Source organism: Ictidomys tridecemlineatus, chromosome 8 (genome assembly GCF_052094955.1).
Source record: "Ictidomys tridecemlineatus isolate mIctTri1 chromosome 8, mIctTri1.hap1, whole genome shotgun sequence".
Taxonomy (NCBI): domain Eukaryota; kingdom Metazoa; phylum Chordata; class Mammalia; order Rodentia; family Sciuridae; genus Ictidomys; species Ictidomys tridecemlineatus.
Genome location: NC_135484.1, coordinates 46233779 through 46259634, shown reverse-complemented (window position 1 = coordinate 46259634; position 25856 = coordinate 46233779). Strand labels below are relative to the sequence as shown.

The 25856-nt window shown below is 34.0% G+C and overlaps 1 protein-coding gene across 1 annotated transcript; it reads right to left on the bottom strand.

Annotated features, from left to right (window-relative positions):
* Nucleotides 1-3651: 3651 nt before the first annotated feature.
* On the bottom strand, nucleotides 3652-24579 carry LOC144366078 (amine sulfotransferase-like). Its single transcript, XM_078019349.1, has 7 exons — nucleotides 24478-24579; nucleotides 21907-22059; nucleotides 20113-20321; nucleotides 16747-16873; nucleotides 15834-15928; nucleotides 6255-6441; nucleotides 3652-4234 (listed from the first exon to the last, which is right to left on the bottom strand). The coding sequence occupies exons 2-7, from the start codon at nucleotides 22046-22048 to the stop codon at nucleotides 4113-4115; spliced, it is 882 nt and encodes a 293-aa protein (XP_077875475.1). The 5' UTR covers nucleotides 22049-22059; nucleotides 24478-24579; the 3' UTR covers nucleotides 3652-4112.
* Between the last annotated feature and the right edge of the window lie 1277 nt (nucleotides 24580-25856).

Below are 25856 nucleotides of genomic sequence, written 5' to 3'. Positions count from 1 at the left end.
GTACAGGGTGGGGCATAAACTACCTTATGATGCACTTATATGCCAATACTAAAATAAATTTTTATAGCAACAATAAAATCAGTGATTAGAAAATGAGAAACAGTAGCTTTGATGAAGTTTGCATTTTAAGCAAAATCATATTTACCACTATTCTCTTTCTTTGCTATTATTAACTAATCTTATGGGATTTTGTTTGGGATAGGAAGTCTGCACATTTGTTTCTTATGTGGGAAGGTTGGTGTTTTTCTGTCTATCATCATTGGAATTCAACTGATAATGAACTTGCATACTTTGAGCCAGTGCTGAGGGGCTTTATCACAAGAGAAAACAAGAAATAAGAGTGAAGATTTAGTATTTAAAAATTAACATGTTAGTTCATCAGTTACGTTGGCACATTTCTTAGTGTGCAAGTGTATGGGACAGCTGTTTAGAATAGTGATAGTTAAAATAGTCATGCACAAGTAGTGTGAACTTGACCAAAATTCACAGAACCTGTCTGATCCTTGTCACATCTGTAAGGTGGGGATGATAATGTTTAATGATTCATTTTTAAAAAGAGAAAATTGTTGCATTTCTGGTCAGTTACAGTAAAGTTTTTCACTGGGCTTTGCCTATAAATGTTTCCTGATGCATTTTATTCAACAAGCCCTACACAATTAATTTGCAATGCTGTATACTTCTCCATCTTCTTTTTTCATAATATTATCAAATCATTTAAATCCAGAAAAAAGTCAAAAGTTTATTTAGCAATGTGCATCTCCTATAGTTTGCACAAATGTTGCTCTGCATTCCCACCTATGGCAGCCAACCTGCCTCAAGTTAGAATAATTCTGAAGAGTAGAATAGGGAGCTCCTTATCTCCCTATTTAATCAACTGTGGCCTCTATTGCAACTGCATTTCAGTTCAGCTTCTCCCTTGCTCAGTTATGCTTGTTCCACTTTCATTCTCAATTATCATATGAGGCCAATACATTATCATTAAATAAGAAATATTTTTGTACGTTTTTCTAAGTGTAAAATGTATGCATAATAAATGTACCATAAATATATAATTAATGGCAAATTTAAATGCCTCTTTTGATCTTATAAAAGACACTATTGCAGTCTTCAACCAAATAGAGTAAATTGTCTTGAGAGGGCAGTGTTCATGAGCACCATTTCCTGGTTGAAGTATATATGGTGTTCTATTTGCCAGTATTATTATCTGTTGATGGCTCCTGGGAGCAAAGGGACACAAAAATAAAAAACAAAAAAAGGAAAACTTTACCCTACTCATTCTGATTCTTCGGTTTGAGTTTTGTTTCCCCTCCACAATCTTCCTGCCTTTGCTTACTTTCCTGTATTTTCAGCTATGTGTATTTTTGTTATTTGTCTAGAATTTATAGATGTTTGGCAGATGATCTCAAAGGAGGTTAAGTTGTCATAATATTATGGGAAATTTAATGATATGGTTTGGGTTGTAGGACTGTATGAATCTTTGAATAATCACATGGAGCTTTAACCTCTTGTAAGCTGGATTTATTTGAGAGAAAACCCTGGTCTCTTAGGTGGGTTTATCTCCTGTATGGTACATTTTTTTTCCCCCACAATTGGCACCTATAATTTTCCCTTGGAACCTTTGTTTTCCTGAATTCCCTACTTTCCCAGAATTCCTGATTTTTCCAGGTTACAGTGATATTGAACTTAAACTTCATCTTCATTTCCATTTATCTAAGATTCTAGAGGTGAGGGATTCCTTATTTTATCCATCAACACCATTGAAAGGAGAGAAATAGATAGAACCTTGACTTCACTTTTTTTTAAATATTTTTTACTTGTCAATGGACTTTTAATCTTTTCAATTAATTTATATGTGGTGCTGAGAATTGAACCCAGTGCTTCACACATGCTAGGTACCTGCTGTTCCACTGAGCTACACACAACCCCAGCCCAGATCATTGACTTTATTAAAGGGTGACCTGAGAGGTTGAGACTTTCCCAGATAAATGTAAACCAGTATACTTATTTTTATGATACAATAAAATCCATATAAATGAAAATTCATATCCCTTTTCTAGATCTTTTTAAGGGTCCTGTGTATTTCAGGTTCTATGGAAATATTTGGCTTAAGAAACACTATCTACCCAATTTCCTAAACAGTTACAGGGAAGATATTTTTTAATCCTTTTAATGACATCCATCCAATTCAGTCTGTGTGGGGCATACTTGATCCTTCCCTTCTCAAGATTCTCAGGGATAGGAGACTTCTGCCCATTTCTGAGGAGGAAACATTAAAATTAACATTTAAAATCTAATCAGTCCTTATTGTCAGTGGTTTTCTAAGGGCTCAATGCTTTATTTTCTTTCTTTCTTCCTCTGGGAATTTTGTGTCTGGGCACAACATTGAGTATTCCCTAGCTTTTAAACTTTTGCTAATTATGAAATAATGTTTGTCCATTTAATTACTGCAAGATTTTTTTCTGCTCTTTGAAAATGTCTTCTTGTTTATTTTAAAAATCTCATAAATGTATGGTAAAAAATCAGAAAAATGTACAAATCCTATGTACACTGACACACAAATATTCCCCAAATGAACAGAACTGAGATCAAGGGGAAAAAAAAGATCCTAACAACCCAGAAGTGCTTTCATTTACCTGTTAAGTGACCATATTATTTCTTGAAGGTGAACACCTTCTAAAACCATCATTAGTTGCACCTGATTTTGAATCATATAAGAAAACATGCAATAAGTCTCTGGCTTTTTTCCACTGAATATTATATTTCTAGACTTGTGTATTTTTCAGAGATTGTAATTCATGCTTCTTTATAGATAATTTGTTTCATTATGTGAAATGCCACAATTTACTAATTTATTTGGATGCACATGGAAATTGGTTTGTGCTATGGTTTGGGTAAGTGTCCTCCAAAAGACCCCTCTGTTGAAAGCTCCATTCCTACCCCCTAGTGCTCTTGGGAAGCAGAGCAACCTGTGGGATCTATATGGAGGAAGTTAAGTCATCAGGGCCATTCCACTGGGGAATATTAGGGCCCTGGACTTTTCTTCTTTCTTTCTTTTTTCTTCCCAGATGCCTTAAAGGGAGCAGCTTTACTCCACTACACACTGCCCATCATGAAATAATGTTTCACTACAGCCCATAATCCACTGAGTCAAGTGACTGTGTCTGAAACCTCTGAAACAATGATCTAAAATGGACTTTTCCTTTCTTATAAATTTATTATCTCAGGTATTTTGTTATAATAATGGAAGGACAAGTAACACAGGTTGTTTCCATTTGATGACTTTGTATGGTGCTACCCTTAAAGGCTTATAAATCTACTAAACTTTTATTAAATATTCAAGTGTTAAATTTCTGTGATGTAGTTTTACTGAGTGATTCATTATGGATAGAACTTTTATTGTGGTGGCAGTGGTGTTTCAGTACTGGGGAATACCACAGGGGAGTTCTACTACTGAACTATATCCCCAAATTCCCTTTCCTTTTCTAAAACTTTTGAGACAGGGTCTCTGTATGGAGCTGAGGCTGGCTAGAACTTGCTATCCTCTTGCCTCAGCTTCCTGAGTCCTGAGGTTACAGATGCATGCCATCATGACCAGCCAGAAAAAAACTAGTGCTAACTGTGATCTGTAAAATTATTAAAAATAAGTACCTGTTTATGTATGATTTCTCCATTTATTCTACATCAGATTTGAACATCCACATTGATTTTGAAACCAAAGAATTAAAATTTAAGTACAGGAATAAAATTATTTTTAATGTTTAATTGATACTGAGATTAATTGTGAGTAAAGGAAAATGCACAATACGGAATTGTCTCTGAAGACATTTGCAAGTCATGTTTTATGCTTTCTGTTTTGCCATTTTCATGCAAGATACCAAAGCATCAAAAGCAATTTAATTTCTGATTTGTAGTTTTAATTTTGGGGTAAAACTAATCTTTTTTTAATTTTAAAGAATTTATGGCAACTAATCTACGCATAGTTTATTTATTTTGTTACTTAAGTTTTATAATAAATAATTAAATAGGCATTATGTATGTTATTATTATTATGTATGTTAAGGTATAGCCTCTGATTAGAGTTTATATGATTCTTTTATAGTTTGATTAGAATTCTACTCTTCATTTATATCCCAGATGAACTTCAGGGGAATGTCTTTCATTTTCCTTTGGAATATCTGGTCAAATCTTTCATTCTGCTCCACAGTAAAATGATGTTTCCAATCTCCAATGGTACCTAATGGGATAAGAACATGAATGGCACTTTGGTGAATAAAGAACACTTCATGTTAAAGACTACCTCAACCATTTGAACCCATGTGTCCCATTGTCCCAGATGTGGAACACCTGTGAAATTTAAATGGAGCAACCAATATACCTCTTGTGGCAACTTTGTAATAATATGTGAATATTATTGTGTTCAAAGAATTAAAAAAATTGGATATTAATGTGTTAATCTCATTTCAACCAAGGTAAATATTTGTTCGTGTCCACAGGATTGGAGACCTCATCTTTTCTTACACAGGAATGATTGAATAAAGAATCTAGGAACACAATAATGCAGTAAATAGATTTAAAATTCACTTCCCTGTATGTTAGCCTTTCCCACTATGTGATCCTTAAGAGGAAAAAACTATACAGGATATGACTATATTAGAATTTTACAAGTATATTTTAGTATATATACTCTTGTATATATACTAAGTGAACCTCACACTAAGTGAACCACATTTATCAACTGTAATATAGTTCTTACTAAAATCCTCCAAGATAAGTATTTGTTTCTTTTTAAATTTGAAAAAAATGAGACACAAATATTTTCAACTAACAAATTAAAGTCATATAGAGCACCAGAGCTTCCCTTTCTGCATCTTTATTTTATACAGAATTAAACCATTATTATGCCATTCTTTTTTGGGGGAAGGGTGCATTGGAGATTGAACTCATGGGTACTCCAGCAGCCCTATTTTGTATTTTATTTAGAGCCAGGGTCTCACTGAGTTGCTTAGCACCTTGTTTTTGCTGAGGCTGGCTTTGAACTTGCATTCTTCCTGCCTCAGCCTTCTGAGCTGCAGGGATTACATTACTCCATTCTTAAGTGAAAACTAACTTGGCATTTCCAGCTATCAGGTTCACTTGTGTAGACATTATTATTGGCCTTTGGAGTAGATAACAAGCTCTTAGGCGTATGAGAATTACTTTTTATCTGCTGTAGCTGAGGAATGAAAAGGGAGAATTGATAATAAGTGTCACCAAAAAATAAGAATTTTAAAATATATCAATATCTAGGGCAATGTCCATAAGTTGTTTATATAATTGTTCATAAATTAATATCGATCATCTTATTGGTAAATTATGAGCCAATTATGACATAAAATGTGAATAAAGTAGAAGTGAAGTGTTTAGAATGTTTATACACTAAACGATTAAATTCAAAATTAACAATTTGAAGCCAGGTGTGGTGGTGTATGCCTGTAATCCCAGCAGCTCCAGAGGCTGAGGCAGGAGGATGTTGAGTTCAAAGCCAGCCTCAGCAATGTGAGTCTCTAAGCAACTCAATGAAATCCTGTTTCTAAATAAAATACAAAATAGCAACTGGGAATGTGGCTTAGTGCTTGAGTGCCCTTGAGTTCAATCCCTGGTAGTAGTAGTAGTAGTAGTAGTAATAATAATAATAATAATAATAATAATAATAATAATAATAATAATAATTTTAATTTAAAGGGTTTCAGTTACAAGAGAAATAATATTCATTCTTGACAACTACTTCAGGCGTGTAATAAGATTACAGTAAAAATGATTTCAATAACTTTTTGAAGTAACTGATTTCATAGCAGATAGCACTAATAAGATAACACTCTTTGTGATGTTGCAGTCTGACACATGGGAACCCAGTAATCCAAAACTCCTCCCAGCAGAGCAAAATACACATTAAGTTTACTTCCTAGATTGTTCTACAAGAAAAAAGGGAAAACAAGGATTAGTGTTCCTCTCATTTGATATACCTAAACAGGCTCATGTGGTTTAGATATAAGGCAATATTAATTAAGCAAGTTAATGTGTCAGATTGTGTATTAAAACACTTAGGTTAATTGAAAAACTCTTCAGACCTACTCTCAATTAGGCACTTAATTTCTCTAGGTTCCAAATGTCACTGTTACTTGGAGAAACATATTGGAAGCACTTATTATTTCTCCTAGGTACCAAGGACTTGAATGACAGCTTACATCTTGCTACTATAAACTACTGAATAGTACCTTTGCGCAGAAAATGTCCTTCATCACTTCTCATTCCAATTTCATATTTTATAATATCATGATAATTTGCTTGTGGATTAGTCTTCATGTTCTGAAATGTAGCCTGTTTCACAACAGTATCCACAACTTCTTCACTAAGTTCTTTCTCAAGAAATCTACAGATTTTCAGCACTGCACTTCTGAGGTCCTGAAAGAGGCATGAGTATGCATGAGTTACAGCTAAACACACAACATTTTCCTATTCTACTAAAATTGATTCCTGGAATGCAAAGAAGTGTCATCATATGAACCATACAGTTTGTTATGAGAAGAGAATGGGGAAACAAACTGACAGGATTATCTCAATTGTTGCAAAAAAAAAAAAACACTTAACAAAACCCAACATCTTTGAGCATAGGGAGAAGATTACCTCTACATAGGGAAGAGGGATGGGAAGGAAAGGAAGGGAGAAAGGGAATTGCATGGATGGTGGTGGAGACCCTCATTGTTATACAAAATACATGTAAGAAGATGTGAGAAAGAAAAATAAAAAGAATAGCATTACCCTAGACAAGGTAGAGGGGAGGGTTTGGGGAGATAGGAAGGATAGTAGAATGAAACAGACATTATTATTACTGTGTGTATATATGCAAATGTATGACCAATGTGATTCTGCAATCTGTATACTCAGAAAAATTAGAATTATATCCAATCTGATTCAAATGTATAATATGTAAAGGTCATTGTACTGTCATGTGTTAATAATTAAAACAAAAAAAGAAAAATATTAAATGTTAAAAAATACTTACTGATATTTACTCAGACAATAAATTTTAGCTTTAAAAAAACCCCAACATCTTTGTATGATAAAAATTCTCAATAAATCTGTAATGGAATGAAACTACCTCAACATGAAAAAAGTCTTATTTGGAATACCTGTAGCTAACAGCAAACTCAACTGAGAGAGGAAGATTTTCATCTGAGATGTGGAGTAAGTCCAATTCAGTTTTTCCACTTCTGTTTATTATGATACTAGAAATACTAGCTGGAGGTACTAAGCAATAAAAAGGAAAAAAAGGTATTGAAATAGAAAATAAAGATAATGAAATGATCCCTGTTAGCCCATAAGATGATCTTATATGTAGAAAGCACTCACATACACACCAAAAAGAATATAACAACAAAGAAACTTAATCAAGTTGTAGATTCAAAAATCAAACCAACTTGTAAAAATCAGTTGAATTTCTGTACACTAACAATGAGTAAACCTAAAAGGAAATTAAGAAACAATTATACTAATAATCACAAGAAGAAAGACTAAAACTCCAAGGAATGAACAAGGAGGTAAGAGTGTTGCCTATTGAAACCTACAAAACACTACTGAAAAGTAAAAGCAAACAAATAAATGAAACAATATCCTATACTGATTACTGGAATTAAAAATACAATGTAAAACAAATCACAATAGATGTAATGCACTCTACAACAATCCTAATGATATTTTTTGCAAAAAAAAAGAACAATCCATCACAATATTCTTATGAAACTCCAAGGCATCCTGAATAGTTAGTCTTGAAAAAGAATACTAGATTCTTCATTTTCACACTTCCATATTTCAAACTTACTACAAAATAATGGTCATCTAAATAGTCTGATAATGCCATAAATTTGGAAGTATGAATCCATAGAGTTGAATAGAGTTCACAGAAACCAGCTCTTACACATGTGGTCAAATGAATTTTGACATGAATGCCAAGAACATTTCATAGTAAAAGGACAGTTTTCTCAACAAAAATAGTAATAGGAAAATTGAATGACTACATACAAAAGCTTAAAGTTGATCCTGATCCTATGCCACATATTAAAACTAACTTAAAATTGGGACCATCCACACCAGCCCATGTGGGACCCAGGCTCACAGTAGGCCTGGGTTTACCCCGCCACTGGCAGGGCAGACACCAGCCAAAGCCTAGCCTCTGATTCAGGATCACCGCTTTCAACCAGTGGTCTACTGGGGGAGGTCAAGCCTAGCATCCCAGATCCACCCACACCAGCCTGTGCAGGACCCAGACTCACAGTAGGCCCAAGTCCACCCCTTCACCAGCAGGCACCCGCAGCAGCCCATCCTCCAGCCCAGGACCATCTCTTCTGTCCATCAGATTATCGAAGGAGCTGAGACCCAGCTGAGACTGCCTACACAAGCCTTCAAGGGACCCAGTAGGCCCAGGTCTATCCCTTCACCTGCCGGGGCAAACACCCACCAGAGCCTTGCCTCTGGAAGAGGACTACCTCTTTTGACCAGCAGACCACCTCAGGAGGTCAAGCCCAATGGCCCAGATGCACCCACAGTGGCCTAGAAGCACCACACTCACTGGAGCCCAGCCTCTGGCACAGGACCACCTCTTCCAACCAGCAGACTACTTCAGGAGTCCAAGCCTAGCCCAGATCTGTCCACACAAACTTGCACAGGATCCATGTCCATGGTAGGTCTAAGTTCACCCCCTCCCCCATATGGGATCCTAAACCTAACCCACTTCCATCTTGGGACACTGCAGTCATTATGAAAGCCTTTTCCATGCAGTAGCTCCTAGCATTTTTATAACAGACAGGGCCTACAAGCAGCTGCATCTCAGAGCAGGCATCCCAAGGGAGTGTGAGGCCCAGCCTTTCAGCACCATCTCTGTAAGACATTGCTTCTATCTTGGGGCACCTTTAATATTATCTCAAGTTACCTCTGCTATTGCTGCCACCAACTTTTGATGCAGTAGCATACATTGAGGGACACCAGCAGGGGTCTGGAAGCCCAACTTCAAGGTACGGTACAGACAATCTGCACAGGTACTATAAGAATATAGGGAATAAACTGTAATATCTCAAATCCACACTGCAAGAAAAGAAGACATATAGACACCATGAAAAAAGAAGGGAGTAAAGTGCCCCAAACAAACCAGGACACTACAATAAAAGAACCCATGGGCAGTGAGTTGATGAAATGTCAGAGAAGGAGTTCAGAAGGTTCATAATTAAAATGATCTGTGAATTAAAGGATGACCTAAATGAGCAAATATAGGCAAAAGTTGATCACTCCAACAATGATGTAAGAGAGAAAATATAGGTAGCAAAAGATTCCTTCAAGAGAGAGACAGAGACTCTGAAAAAAAAGTCAGAAATCCTTGAAATGAAGGATACACTAAATCAGATACAAAACTCAATAGAAAGCATAACCAACAGAATAGATCACTTGGAAGAAAGAATATCAGATAATGAAGACAAAGTATACAATCTGGAAAATAAAGTTGATCACACAGTGAAAAAAGTTAGAAACCATGAATAGAACATCTAAGAATTATGGGACAGTATCAAAAAACCAAATCTAAGATTTACTGGGATAGAGGAAGGCACAGAGATTCAAACCAAAAAATGTACAAACTCTTCAATGAGTTAATATCAGATAATTTCTCAAGAATGAAGAATGAATTGGAAAACCAAATACAAGAATGTTACAGGACACCAAATACACAAAATTACAACATATCTACACCAAGACATAGTATAATGAAAATGCCTATCATACAGAATAAGGATAGAATCTTAAAAGCCACAAGAGTGAGGAATCAGATCACATATAGTGGGAGACCAATTTGTATCTCAGCATACTTTTCCACCCAGACCCTCAAAGCCAGGAGATCATGGAACAACATATACCAAGCCCTGAAAGAAAATGGATGCCAACCAAGAATCTTATATCCAACAAAACTAAGCTTTAGATTTGATGATGAAATAAAAAATTTCCATGATAAAAAAATGTTAAAAGAATTTACAACTAGAAAGCCTGCACTACAGAACATCCTCAGCAATATATTCTAAGAGGAATTGAAAAACAATGATGAAAATCAGCAGAGGGAGGTATTACACTAAAGGAAAATATAATCAGAGGAGAAACCAAGTCACATTAAATACCAAAAAAAAAAAACCCAAAATGACTGGGAATACAAATCATGTCTCAATAATAACCCTGAATGTTAATGACCCAAACTCATGAATCAAAAGACAGATTGGATAAAAAAAATAAAATAAAAGGCCCAATAATATGCTACCTCCAAGAGACTCATCTCATAGGAAAAGACATCCACAGACTGAAGATGAGGGGTTGGGAAAAATTATGCCACTCACATGGACTCACAAGCAGGGGTTTCCATCCTCCTTCAAATAGAGTAGACTTCAAACTAAAGTCAATCAAAAAGGATAAAGACGGGCACTACATTCTGCTCAAGGGAACTATATGCCAACAAGACTTAACAATTATAAATATATATGCCTTGAACATTGGAGCATCAATGTTCATCAAACTCTTCTCAAATTCATGAGTCAAATTGACCACAACAAAATGATTTTGGGTGACTTTAACACACCTCTTTCATCAATAGATAGATATTCTGAACAAAGAAACTATAGAACTCAATAATACACTCAATAACCTAGACTTAACTGACATACATAGACTATTTCATCCTTCAACAAGAGAATACACTTTCTTCTCAGCAGCACACGGAACCTTCTCTAAAATAGACCATATACTATGCCACAAAGCAACCCTTAGCAAATATAAAAAAGTAACGATACTACCCTGCATTCTATCAGATCATAATGGAATGAAATTAGAAATCAATAATAAAATAAGAAATAAAATCCACTTCCACACCTGGAGACTAAATAATATTCTACTGAATGAACAATTGGTTACAGAAGACAGCAAGGAGGAGATTAAAAATTTTTTAGAGATGAATGAGAACCCAGATACAAAATACTAAAATCTCTGGGACACTATGAAAGCAATTCTAAGAGGAAAGTTTATTGCATGGAGTTCATTCCTTAAAAGAATACAAATTCAACAAAGAAAGGACTTAACATTACTCTTAATGACTTAGAAAAAGTAGAAGAAATCAACACCAAAAGAAGGAGGACAGGAAATAGTTAAAATCAGAGATGAAATCAACAAAATTGAAACAAAAGAAACAACTGAAAAAATTGACAGAACAAAATGTTGGTTTTTTGAAAAAAATAAATAAAATTGACAGACCCTTAGCCATGCTGACGAAGAGAAGGAGAAAACTCAAATCACTAACATGTGATGAAAAAGGAAATATCACAACAGACAGTACAGAAATACAGAAGAGAATTAGAAATTATTTTGAAAACTTGTACTACAATAAAATAGACAATATTGAAGGCATCGACAAATTCTAGAGTCATATAATTTGTCCAACTTGAATCAGAATGATACACACTTTCAAGTGACGAAATAGAAGACATCATCAAAAGTCTACCAACCAAGAAAAGCCAGGACCAGATGGATACACAGCCGAATTCTAAAAGACCTTTAAAGAAGAACTAATACCAATATTCTTTAATTTATTTCAGGAAATAGAAAAAGAGGCAGCACTTCCAAACTCATTATATGAGGCCAATATCACCCTGATTCCAAAACCAGGCAAAGACACATAAAAAGAAAGAAAGAAAGAAAGAAAGAAAGAAAGAAAGAAAGAACAAAAGAAAGAAAGCAAGAAACAAGGAAAGAAAGACAAAACTTTAGACCAAAATCTCTAATGAACATAGATGCAAATATTCTCAATAAAATTCTGGCAAATCGAATACAAAAACAGATCAAAAAGATCACATACCATGATCTAGTGGGGTTCATCCCAGGGATGCAAGTTTGTTTCAACATGCAAAAATCAATAAATGTAATTCATCACATCAATAGACTTAAAGGTAAGAATCATATGATCATCTTAATAGATGCAGAAAAAGCATTTGACAAAATACAATACCCCTTTATGTCCAAAACACTAGAAAAATTAAGGATAGCAGGAACATATTTCAACATCATAAAGGCTATCTATGCTAAGCCCTAGGCCAACATCTTTCTAAATGGAGAAAAATTAAAGACATTCTCTCTAAATACTGGAACAAGACAGGGGTACCATCTTTCAACACTTCTATTCAACATAGTTCTTGAAACACTGGCCAGAGCAATTAGACAGATGAAAGAAATTAAAGGAATATGTATAGGAAAAGAAGAAATTAAATTAGCACTATTTGCTGATGATATGATTCTATACCTAGAAGACCCTAAAAGTTTCACTGGAAAACTTCTAGAACTAATAAATAAATTAAGCAAAGTAGCAGGATATAAAATCAACACCCATAAATCAAAGCCATTTCTGTATATCAGTGACAAATCATCTGAGAAGGAAATGAGGAAAAAGACCCCATTTACAATAACCTCAAAAAAAAATAAGATAATTGGGACAAAACTTAATGAAAGAGGTGAAAGATCTAAATAATGAAAATTACAGAACCCTAAAGAAAGAAGTGAAAGAAGACCTTAGCAGATGGAAAGATCTATCAGAATTAATATTATCAAAATGATCATATTGTGAAAACCACCATACAGATTTAATGCAATTCCAATCAAATTCCCAATGACATTCCTCATAGAAATAGAAAAAGCAATCATGAAATTCATCTGGAAAAATAAGAGACCCATAAGCTAAAGCAATCCTTAGCAGGAAGAGTGAAGCAGGTGGCATCACTATTCGAGATCTTAAACTATACTACAGAGTAATAGTAACAAAAATAGCATGGTATTGACACCAAAGCAGACTGGTAGACCAATGGTACAGAATAGAGGGCACAGAAAGACTAACCCACAAAATTATAATTATCTTATGTTAGACGAGGTGCCAAGAACATGCATTGGAGAAAAGATAGCCTCTTCAATAAATAGTACTGGGAAAACTGGAAATCCACATGCAACAAAATGAAATTAAAACCCTATCTGTCACCAGGCACAAAACTCAACTCAAAGTGGACCAAGGACCTAGGAATTAAACCAGAGACTCTGTGTCTAATAGAAGAAAAATAGGCCCTAATCTTCATCACATGTGATTCGCCCTAATTCCTTAATAAGACTCCTATAGCACAAGAATTAAAACCAAGAATCAATAAAGGGGACGAAATCAAACTAAAAAGTTTCTTCTCAGGAAGAGAAGCAATCTATGAGGTGAACAGAGAGCCTACATCCTGGGAACAAATTTTTACCCTTCACACATCAGATAGAGCACTAATCTCTAGGGTTTATAAAGAATTCAAAAAGCTAAAAACCAAAAATCAAACAAATAAACAAACAAATAAACAAACAAACAAACAAAAAACCCCAAATAACCCAATCAACAAATGGGCCAAGGACATGAACAGACACTTCTCAGAAGAAGATATATAATCAATCAACAAATATATGAAAAAATGTTCCTCACTAGGAATTAGAGAAATGCAAATCAAAATTACTCTAAGATAGCATCTCACTTCAGTCAGAATTGGCAGCTATTATGAAGACAAACAACAATAAATGTTGGCAAAGATGTGGGGAAAAGGTATACTCATACAGTGCTGGTAGGACTGCAAATTGGTATATCCAATATGGAAAGCAGTATGGAGATTCCTTGGATATCTGGGATTGGAACGACCATTTGATCCAGCTAGCCCACTATACCTAAAGGACTTAAAAACAGCATATTACAGGGGCACAGACACATCAATATTTATAGCAGCACAATTCACAATAGCTAAACTGTGAAGCCAAACTAGATGCCATTAAGTGGATGAATGGATAAAAAAAATGGGGCATATATACACAATGGAATATTACTTAGCAATTAAATACAATAAAATCATGGCATTTGCAGGTAAATGGATGGAGTTAGAGAAGATGATCCCTTTTCTTTTTACATCTTAACTGTGCCTCAGAACTCTGTATTCTCTTCATTCTCAATGACACCACTCCAATCCAAGCCACCACCAATGTTCAGTGGATTAATACACTGGTCTCTGTCTATTCTGGTTTCCTTATATTCACTATTTTTCTCACTCATAAATGTAAATAATATTCAAAAATATTAAGTATAATCTATGGCTACCCTTCTTAATAGCTCTTAAGAGTCTCCTTACTACTTTTAACATTAAAGAAACCACTCTCAATAACATAGCCCAAAGATCTTATAAAATCTGGCTCCTATAAAACCCCTTATATTAAACTTTCATCTCTCCCACATTGTTCAAGTTCTTCCCTTAGGTTCTCAAATGTCTCATGTACTTTCCTTTTTTCTTATCTTATAAGTCTCTCCCATGATTTTTTTCTTTCCCTTAGTTCTTATTTATTAGCTTGCATTTCCCATGTTCTTTATTTCAGGAAAGAAAAAAAAAGGTCATTACTTTTGAGTATATTAGATACCCTCAGTACATATACACATTGACATTGTATTAGACATTTCCTTAATATTTGCAATTATTACTTTTGAAATACATATACTATCTTGGTGAGTACTTGTTTTCCCTGATAGATTATGAATTCTGCTATAAAAGATTCAGTTGTCTATTACTCATGATTCAGTGCAAGGCACAGAGCAATCATTCAGTGACTTTTTTTAAAAGTAACTAAATAGATGATGTATTAATGAATCAACATACCAACCAGAGTCCACAGAACAATAACCTTCACCTGTCTTGTGTTTGAATTACACAAAGTTTTCAGGCAGTTTAGAATCTTTAACCAGCATATAAGCATTCTATGACTTCACATGAGAACTAGTTTTTAAGATTCTCTTTACAGGTAGAACATGCCTCACAAGGCTCACCCTCATCTTCAGCAATAATTATCCTCTCTTAGTAGTGACTTTATGCCTCAGTGCCTTAGTGCTCCTTATGAACTTTATTAAGTATAATTACCATTTAAAACAGTTTGGTGTATCCTCAAAAAAAAAAAAACTAAACTAAAAACAGAACTACTGTATATTCCAACTGCACATTCCTGGGTATATATCAAAAAGAAACAGTGCACCATTCAAGAGACAACTCACATGCCCATGTTTATTGTACCGCTATTCACAACAGATAAGGATTCAGCTTACATGGTGTTTATCAACAGATGAACAGACGAAGAAATTATCTCACACACACACACACACACACACACTTGACTATTATTCAGATATAAAAAATGAAATCCTCCAGCAAAATTCATGGAACTGGAAGACATGATGTTACTAAAATAAGCCAGACATAGAAAGACAAATAGCACAAGCAGCACACATGAGAACAACAACAAATATTGACTGAAAGTAGAATCATGAATACTAGGGCCTCTGAAGGGTCCAGGGCAAAGAGGAGGTAAGAGAGTGGAAGAAGGAGAGATTGGATATGATCAGTGCATGTTTTATGGTCATATAGAAATCAGAAGACAAAATCCATTAATATGTAATTAATATTAATAAAAATGTTTTACAAAGACTGGTATCCTAGATATTTGAAGTTGCCTTTAATGCTACAGTTGTTACATGATAATCATGGTGACTGTTTGAGAATAACACCTTGAAGAAAACCAGTAATTAATGGATAAGCAGGAAATTAGAACCCCCACTTACCCCCAAAAGCCTACTAAATATGTATTTTCATAATTGACTAGGAGAATGAGTTTTCCTGAAACCAGGAGGAAAAAAAACGTTTACAAAAATGAAATTTTAAAAATACTTCTTATTTTACCTTTTTCATATCTTCATAGCTCATGAACTGAATATTGAAGTCATGTCTGTGTTCATACCAGCCTCTTATGTGATCAAACCAACGACTTCCCAGCACTGTGCAAAAATTAATTAGTAACAAGGTGAAGATGTAGCACTTATTGAATAGCAAAGTATTCTGTATTTTCCTCCTTATAGTCACAAAAACAAAAATAAAGGCCCCAAACACTGAACATCTATATTACTGTTTTGAAATGATTACTGCTTAGGGGAACAATCATGGTTTTCATAGAGAAGTGACCATGAAAAGCAACCTTATGGATGTAGGAAGGCAGCAATAAAGAAATGAGAAAGCCCCTGAGTCTAAGTTTAAATCAGATTTCTTTAAAGTAAGTTCCTCCACTTTCCTATATCCACCAGAAAATACACATGTCCATTTTTCTTCTCATTCTCTAAGATCTCTGGATAGGGAAGTTACCTGTTTACAATGAGACAGAACCTGAATGTAGTCTTTAAGTAAGTGAGATCCAGATACTTTTCACTACAAGTGTCTTGCAAGAGTCAATCCTCATCAGTAGTGGAGTGATTAACTCCACCATGGCCCTAGAAGGCTTACCACAGTTCCAGGAGAGAGTACACAAACACCCTGATCATTAGTGATTCTGGAATGTATTGTTTTAATTATATTTGTAGCTAGTTTAATTTGATAGAATATTTGTAAGCCTCTTATGGACTGGTCAAAATGTTTCCTAAACAACATGCCTTTGCAAATTTGACAAAACCCACATGGTCCTGGCAAGGAAGAAAAAGCCACTGGGTGGCAGACTAAATTGATTTGTCATAGTAACTACTCACAAGCATCCATTGTACAATTGCCTTTTTCCATTTCTCTAAATATAGTCCCTAAATTCCTTGATAAATAAATTCATAGTTACCTTTTCCATCTAGAAACATTTCCATAAAATTCTCAATAGTATCAGAAGGCTTTAATCGAGCCACCCAATTTGAAAAATGAAAAAAGGAAACCAAAACATCTTTAGGATTTCTGTAGATATAAAGAATCTGCAGGGAGAATTAGAAATAATATTAAGAATTCCAGTATATTATTTCAAGTTTTTAACAGTTGCATCATATTCATTAGCTGAATGAATCATAATTATTTTAGTCCATTCTACTAGCCATGGAAAATTAGGTGTTCCCTCAATTTTTCCTCTATTACAAAAAGTGTTGAAACAAATAATTTTATATATAGGAGACAAACTGTATAAAGAAAGTTAATATGAAAAATACCACTAATGAAAAATTGGGTCAAAAAGTCCTTTCACAGAATATACAATAATTATGGTCAATAACCTGTCAAAACAGGCTTATTCTCATTACTGAGTATTGGACATGTAGGTTAAGATACTTTAAAATACCTCTTCATAAATAACACATTGAAAAAATTTAAATGTCTGATATGTATCTTTACTGGGGGGGGGAATAAAAACATTTCCATTACCAATTTCAGTAGAAATTGATACACCTGCTTTCTTAAAAAAATATAGCCTCCATCACATAGAACTGAACATCCTTGTACTTTTGGCTTTGCAGTTCCTTTTTGGATGTATATTCCAAAGAAACTCCTGCATATGTGCCCAAAGGGCATTCTCAAGAACACTTATAGCAGCATGTAATGATATTCAAATGCTGGAATAGTCTAATTTTTCTATGAAGAAAAAGAACAGATCTGATAAAACTACTTTCAAGTTGTGAAGTTATGCAGCAGTGAAAATGGCATTTCAAATCAAGGAAAACACGAGCATGTGGCAAAGTCCCAGCGAATTAGAGAATAAGGGATAAAATGAAATTAAGTAAAATTGCAGGCCAAATGATTTAATGGGATGGCCCATAATTTGTTTTCAAAGACCAACAGAAAAGGAACATTTGTACACTGATGATCATAATAGAAAAACTTCAATGGAAAAGTTCCAGTAAATCTGTAAGTATTTTGATTTAGCCACAATCATAGTAGAACACTTACAGAGAATTGTCTTTAACAAAACAATAAAAGGAAAAATAAATTTGTTAAATTGATTATTAAAATTTTATTTTATTTTGTTTTTAAAATTTGCATATGTACCCAACACAGAAAATTTATCTTCTTTCTCATGTATGAAACATATTCTATGTTTGAAAACTGATCATGCAATTGACAATTAACTTTAAAATAAATTCCCAAAATTAGAATATGTAAACACCATCGCCCATGATAGAAAACTATACAAACACTTTCAAATTAAAAAAAAACTCAAAAGAGCTAAAACCAATTAATAAGGTAAAACTGAAATGACAAAGTATTTAAACATTAACAAAATTACACCCATAGTTACACTAAAAATGGTATTCATTTTAAAATGTTAATATTGACAAAAATAAACACTGGAAATAGATGTACTGGAAATTTAATTAAAGAAGATAGAAGATATATACTGAAATGAAACAATAATTAAAATGAAAGTATACATTAACAACAAAAAAACTTGAATTATGCTTAAAAAAAGGCTAGTTTCTCAGAGAGTAAAAACCTAGTTAAATAGAAAACTCCTTATATCCCAAAAACTCTAAAAATAAGAGAATATAACATTTTTATCATTGCAGCCTGAATGCAAATATATAACCACAAAATTGGAGTAAATTGACAAGATCATTAAAATTTTATACTTTTTTTCAATGTTAAATATCTATGAGTGGGTAAAAAGCACACTGAGAACAATAAAAGGTACATATAGATGGCATTAAAGTAGACCTGATACATAGAATGAAACTCGAGGATCCTCAGAATATTTCATTGTTTGTTTTCCCAGAACAAATCTCTCTTAAATTAAAACCCACATTTGTCAATCATTGTGGAACTAAACTATATTGTAAAAAGTTGATAGAAAAATTTGCCTTATCTGGGGCTCATGCTGTGGCTCAGTGGTGAGGCTCCGAGTTCAATCTTCAGCACCACATAAAAATAAATTAGTAAAATAAATTTGTGTCCAACTATGAAAATTTAGCATACCAATATATAGGCTTCAAAACAGTAGAGGTACTCGAGTGAATGTTTTAATAAATTGTTTTGGGCCAATCAGCAAACTCCTTAGACAAGTATAAGGCAATATTCATGTCTCATAAGCAGTATCAGATGTAATTTATAATCATAAGAAGGTTAAAAATAGCCAGGCTCCATGTCCCATACCAGCAATCCCATCATGAATTCAGAGCCAGCCTCGGCAAAAGAGAGGTGCTAAGTTATTCAGTATGACCCTGTTTCTAAATAAAATACAAAATAGGGCTGGGGATGTGGCTCAGTGGTTGAGTGATCCTCAGTTCAAACCCTGGTTACCACCCCACCCCTCCCACCCCACCAACAAAGAGGTTGAATATACTGTTAAATAGAAAAAAGATGAAGGGCATTTACATAATCTTTGTTGTTGGTGTTGTGTTTTCTTAGTAAAGCACCAGAACCAGAAGTCATGAAAGAAGTATTAACAGATGGGTTACATAAGATTAAAAGTTTTCAACAATTTACTTAAAAAGTCTTTCCTTTGTAAAGGGAAAGATTTTGCCACAAATAAATTTTCCACAAAACAGCAAATAAGACAACCTGGAAAAAATATTTAAAGACCAATAAAAAAAAAAAAAGATAATCTTATTAAAGTTCAAAAAGAGTTAAATTCTCTCAAAGAGAAATTACTTTCTTACTTAGCATATTAGGCAAATTTGATAATTCCCATTATTAGTAAGCATGTGAGGACAGAGGCATTCCTACACGGTTATTTGATGAAGTATAATTCATATATTATAAAAAGGTAGGTAATACTTGTCAACACTTAAAATATTAGATATTTTAATTTAAAAACTTCACATTAATTGAAACACGGCTTGAGAATTAAAGTGCAAGCCTTTATAGGAATGTTTATTACAGGACAAGACATCCATTGGCTGCAACTTACCTGTCTATCAAATACACTAATTATTGCAAAGCCACACAATAAAATTCTATGAAACCATAAAAAGAATGGCATTTAATGGCCAATGTGAAAGAATTTTTGTTATATGCTATAAAATTATATTGCAAATTATATCCACAGTTGCTTACTACAGGCATAGTTTTTAGGACTTTCATATACTTTTATTGTGGAAGGCAATGTCCTAAACATACAATGATTGTAACATTTGGAAAACTGTGGATTAGTGAGGTTGGGGAATCTACTTAAAGCATGTTATTTCATTTGTGCAAAAAAAAAAAAAAAAGATTAAACTTTAGGACGTACTTTAGCTTTTTTGTTCTTCAGACCTTTTGGAACTAAATAATATGGCAGGTGGGAAGTGAAGAGGCGAGGGGATGGCATTTTGATAAAGTCCAAATTGTGAATATTGTATTCAAAGAAAGGAGCTCTATCCATTGTTTTGATATCTTCAGTTCTGTTACGATGCCCCTCAAAATAAATCAAGCTTAGTATCTGCTGAGTCCAGATGGTACCTGAAAAAATAAATCATTTTGTTTTCAAACTCAATTAGTCATTAAAAATTAAGTCAACAATAGTGTCATTCACCATAAAATCATTTGAGCTTTCTTTTCTTTTAGACACTCTAAGTATGCTAACAAGTTTGTCCAAGTTTCATTTTTTGTCTCTATGAAACATTAAAGTTAATAAAGATAAAATCAAAGACTCTAAATTCCTTTATCACTTGAAGAGTTGTGTTTGTTCTGATTCCGTGATAGTGATGATTTGGATTAATTCTGCCTCTCCTTCTCTGTTTCCTGGTCCATGTTAGTTCCTTTTTAGTATTTTTAAAATTTTCCTTATCTTATAGTAATACTTCTACATTTTGATGGGGTAGAGTGTGATATTTCCACACATGCATACACCCTGTACTGATCACATGAGGGAAATTAGTATTTCCCTCTCTGTGTCATTTCTTTCTGTTTGGAGTCATGGGGCTTATTTCTTCTATATTTTCTTAAAATATGTTATTGGTTCCTGAGTCTCTTTTACTATATTTTGTGGGCTCCTTGTTGTCCTTCCTGAGATTCCTTTCTTAGAACTTTACCCTTTAGAATTAACAAAATTATTAGCTAGTTCACTTTCTCCCCCTTTTCTCTTTACCACTTAAGGTGGTTGTGTAAACTATTTAAGCATTCAAGGATGTCAGGAAATAGCAGGACCTGACATGAGCAAAGAGATGTATATATATATATATATATATATATATATATATATATATATATATATATATATAACATTTTATTTAATTATATGGCCTAATCATGTATGACCAACTTTTTTGTGGTGTTCTGGGGGAAACCACACTATAAATAAGCAAAACATTGTAGGTAGAATCTTAATAAATACACTTTATCTCTTAGTCTGCATGGGCAACTATAAAAACTCAAACCAAGCCAAGTATCCTGCCCTGCTGAAGTAGAAGTCACTATTACATAAGGCTCATTAGTACTTGTTTAGCCCCAAAGGATTGTTTTTTACCACTTCTTTGTAATGATGGTCTTCACATATCTCAAAATCATTTTTATTTTATTTTCTAGTAGAACTTACTGATTGAAAACATTTTTGAGAATCTTCAGTGGAAATCAGCTGTCATGAAATACTTCTCAAGAAAATGAAACATCTTGGAACATGAATAATTATGGAAGATAAGTCTTCCAACTCAGGAAGTATTTACAAATTATAGAAAAGATGAATTTGGACTGTCTCAGGTCTGTCCAACAGACCAAGCCAACAGGTCAGCATTTACCCAGTATCTGCTCATGGCTCAGCATTTGGTATATATATATATATATATATAACATTTTATTTAATTATATGGAATTAAATAAATTGACAATATATCCAGTGCAAATGAGCTTTGGTAGTATAGACTTGAGATTCATCTAACTTTTTTCTGATTCTTAATGGATATATAAATGTAGGTCAGGCTGTTGTTGATGTCTGAAAAACAGCACATTTACACACACACACAAAACACACACACACACACACACACAAACACATACATATACCAAACTTAGGAAAATCTACTGTCATGAGGCCACTCTTTACACTTACCAGATTTTGGATAGGTGATTATGAAGACATCATCATCTCTAATTTCAAAATCATCCACACTTTCTACTATATGAATTTTAACTAAAGACCTTTCAAAATTGTAGCCTTTAAATTCAAGTAAGTACTCCTCTGTGTTGTCCATATTTTTTTTACCTACAAGTGCAAACATAAAATTTCAAGTTATTTTAGAAGTGAATAATAATTATTGAGTGGTCAATATATGCCTAGCACTATTGCAATGTCTGATGTGTATGAACATTCTAAGGACACTAACCACAGTGCATAATATGAATGATTTAAAACGTCACAATAAGCCAAAATTGCTGTATTGCTAGCATCAGTGTTTTAAAGATGAGGCAGCAGAAATGCTGAAAAGTGAGACAACTCTTCTTAAAGGTCCATGAGGAGCAGATATTATGATCCTCAACATAGAGAAGAGAAAATTAACTCAGAGAAGTCAACCAAATCATTTAAACTTGTCCAGCTAGCTGAACTGGAAATATTGGAGAAGGGATAATTTGGTCAGAGAATTTATATATTTATTGAGAAATTATTAGTGTTTTATATTTTATTCCTTATATTTTTGATTGTTGTAGAAATAAGAAATTCTTCAATTCTTTATTTCTAACGTTTTCTAGAGTATACATAACATTGTCTCTGAAAGAAACTTCTTAATTAGGGATCTGAGATACTGTTGAAAGTGAAAAATGAAAATGCTTTGCTTTTTTAAATTAGTTTTTACTTCAGAAATCTGCCCTCATAGTTACAAGTTACTTCATGAAAATTATCATAGTTTACAGTAGGAAATTTTAAAATCATAAATTGTATAAATCTCAATGAGAAACTAAAACAAAAGCAGAAAGCAAACAATGTAAAGACAAATATTATTAAAGTTGTGTAAGGAAAATAATAAGGGAGACACAGAGACAAGATGCAGAAGGAGGAAAGATGGCTGAATGGCCAAGCTGCCAGCTTTATTTATATCCATAGGTTACTTTAAGTCATTGGCATCATTAGTTTATACTGTTCATTGTATTACTAGGCAGGTTATAGACTTAGCAACATTATGCAGCTTATCCCTCAGTTACAGACTAAATTGCAATGTGCAATGTTAGGAACTTTGTGTAGCTATCAAGAAAGTCCACTGTATAAAGTTACTGTTATGTGGAGATGTTTAAGCTCAGTGAAACATTGTGGCTGTCCCAGGAGCTGTGTGCCTGAAATCAAGGTTGAGGCTGATAAGACTCTAGGGGCATTGTTGCAGCAGCTAGACATAGCACATTTATTCATTATCTTACTAGTTCCTAGGAGAAACTGCAAGGCTTTTCTAAGGATGGGAAACAGAATGCCAATTACCCCCTCTGAGTTTGCTCACAAAAGGAATGCTTCCCTGTGTATTTCCACAGTTAGATTAACTACAATATTCAGACCAGCCAAGCATTTGTATTAGATCTTCCTGAGAAATCTTTCCTTGAAGGTTACATGATTGAGACAATCCTGTAGTTCGAATAATAGTAGATTTAGAACCAGTATAGATTTCAGTTATTTTTTTTTAAGATTCTGTGCATACCAAAAAACTGAATTTGCTAAAAAGCTGTAAATTTGGCTTTGTTTAAATTGTATATCAATAAATAACATTGAGTTCTTTACAAACAATCCAAGTTACTGATCAATAGGAGGAATTCAGAATTTAGTCTGTTCAGAATAAGAACAGAAAATGATTAATGTTAGACTCACCTGGGTGATGCCTTCATGATTAGTATCTTGGCTACCAAATGAAAGATAAAATTAAGGCCCTAAAGCTGCTAGAGGTTTCCCCTCATTAAGTTGACATCTAAGAAACATAAAATTTTGAATACTGGGGACAGAAGAGCTAGGCAGATGCATTAAAAGATTGTTTTCAATACAGGCAGATTAAGAGCTATTTTGATATTGACATCCTGCATTTCCTAGGAAAAACCTTGGAGAATTCAGTCTTCAGATTGTGGTGAGGGAGAATTTATACTGCATCACATGGATAAATGGAGAAGCCCATAGTAGGAGATATAAGTTGAGGAGAAAGCCCAAAGTGAAGTGTGATCCCTACCACATCCCTCCTATCAGCCCATTACACCACCCCACACACTCTGAAATGTCACCAATGGTTCGAGAAATGCTGGGTGATGAGAAAGAGCATCAGGCAGTGTCTACAAACATTTGGATGAAATTTTTCTATTTTATTCTTTATTACATTTAATCACTCAACTTTCAGTCTAAAGAGAGAAAGAAATTTAAAACCTGTAGTATCACAGAAGCAAAGGAGAAATCTGCAAGTGAGGAGGATTCAGGTAGGTGCCCTCTGGCTACTCAATATAATTTGCATGTCTTTGATGCATGTAGGAGAAGCTGATTGTATACATAGCAAGCCTGTCTGTGTCTCCTTCTTATTCCATCATGGAAGTCCCAAAGAAAAGGGGTAGGGGATGTTCATAGATAATTAGGGAGAAAAAGAGGTAAACACAGATAGTAATTTCTCATTCCAAAGCGGGTGAGAATTGACGGTGTCTCTGAATCTATTCTGTTAGTACTCACTGTTGAGATCAGCTGATGAAGGAAAACCAGTTCTCACAAAAATTTTAGGCTGACAGGAACTGCTCTGTCATTGAGGAATAAATAGTCCCTATGGAGTTTGTTTTGGCCAGTGAGTAGTGTATTGGAACCTGAGTTTCTCAGCTCTTATAAATTGGGTAAGATTTTATTGACACTGGAGAAAGCATATCAGGTTATCCCTGGTTCTTTAAAGGGATCAAATCTTTGGAGACACTTAAAAACCTTTAGGAGAAGAGAGGACACATTTACTGAATTACAGCAATTATGAAACAAAGACAAGGATGCATTTGAAATCTACAAGGACAGCTTCCTTGTACCTGAATGATGGTTAAGTCTGTCTTTCCAACCCATCTCAGGGGCTGGTGACCATTTTTCAGGTCTTTCTTACATAATCTCAGGAAGTTTGTGCCTTTTGTTGCTTAACTGGCAGTAGCTACAGAATACTCTAGGGGTTATATAAACTTGTAAGTGGTTATATAAACTTGCAAGTGGGTTATATAAACTTGCAAGTGGGTTATATGAACTCACTAAGAACATAAATTTGTTTTCCACTACACATAGAGTTACCCTTTCTAATCGATGTCCTATTGTTTGTTTTAATGGTGGATATTAACTTTTTGTTTTCAGCCATAACTGTTATTCATCTCACATCTGTTATAACATCTTTCATGGAATTTTGAGTCATTCCTCAGTCTTTTGTTGCTCAATTTACTCTTAGATAATGATTTCTCAGTTTCCCGCTAAATACAGAATTTGATCCCAGGGGAGATCTTGAATCTTTTCAATGTACAAATCCTCTTGTTTAGAAAGTAAGGTGTAATCTGAGGCTAATTTCAGTTTATAAATATTAAACCTGTGTCTTTTCCCTCATGATATTTGTCAACTAAGTCTGTGTTTCTGAAATAGTCCATTTTGTGAAGATCAACACATTGTGAAGAGTAGAAATAGGAGTAGACTATTATTATTACAAGCTCAATAAGAATTTCTTTCATTATGCAAATTTTAATGAACCAAATGCATATGGGGATCTTTTCAGGTTCGTGGACTCTTTTCCATTCCTCTCCTCCCTCTTTTTCTCCCTGATTCCCAATAATTACCAGATGTGAGACATCTAGACCAGTCAGTAATAACAGCCAAGTGAATAAGACAGCTGCTTCCATGAGCAGAGGCAGTGTTTTTTGGTTTTTTTTACTTAGTTACACATGACAGTACAATGACCTTGACATATCATACATTTGAATCAGATGGGATATAATTTCTCATTTTTCTGAGTACACAGGTTGCAGAATCACATTGGTCATCAGTCACATATATACACACAGTAATAATAATGTCTGTTTCATTCTACTATCCTTCCTATC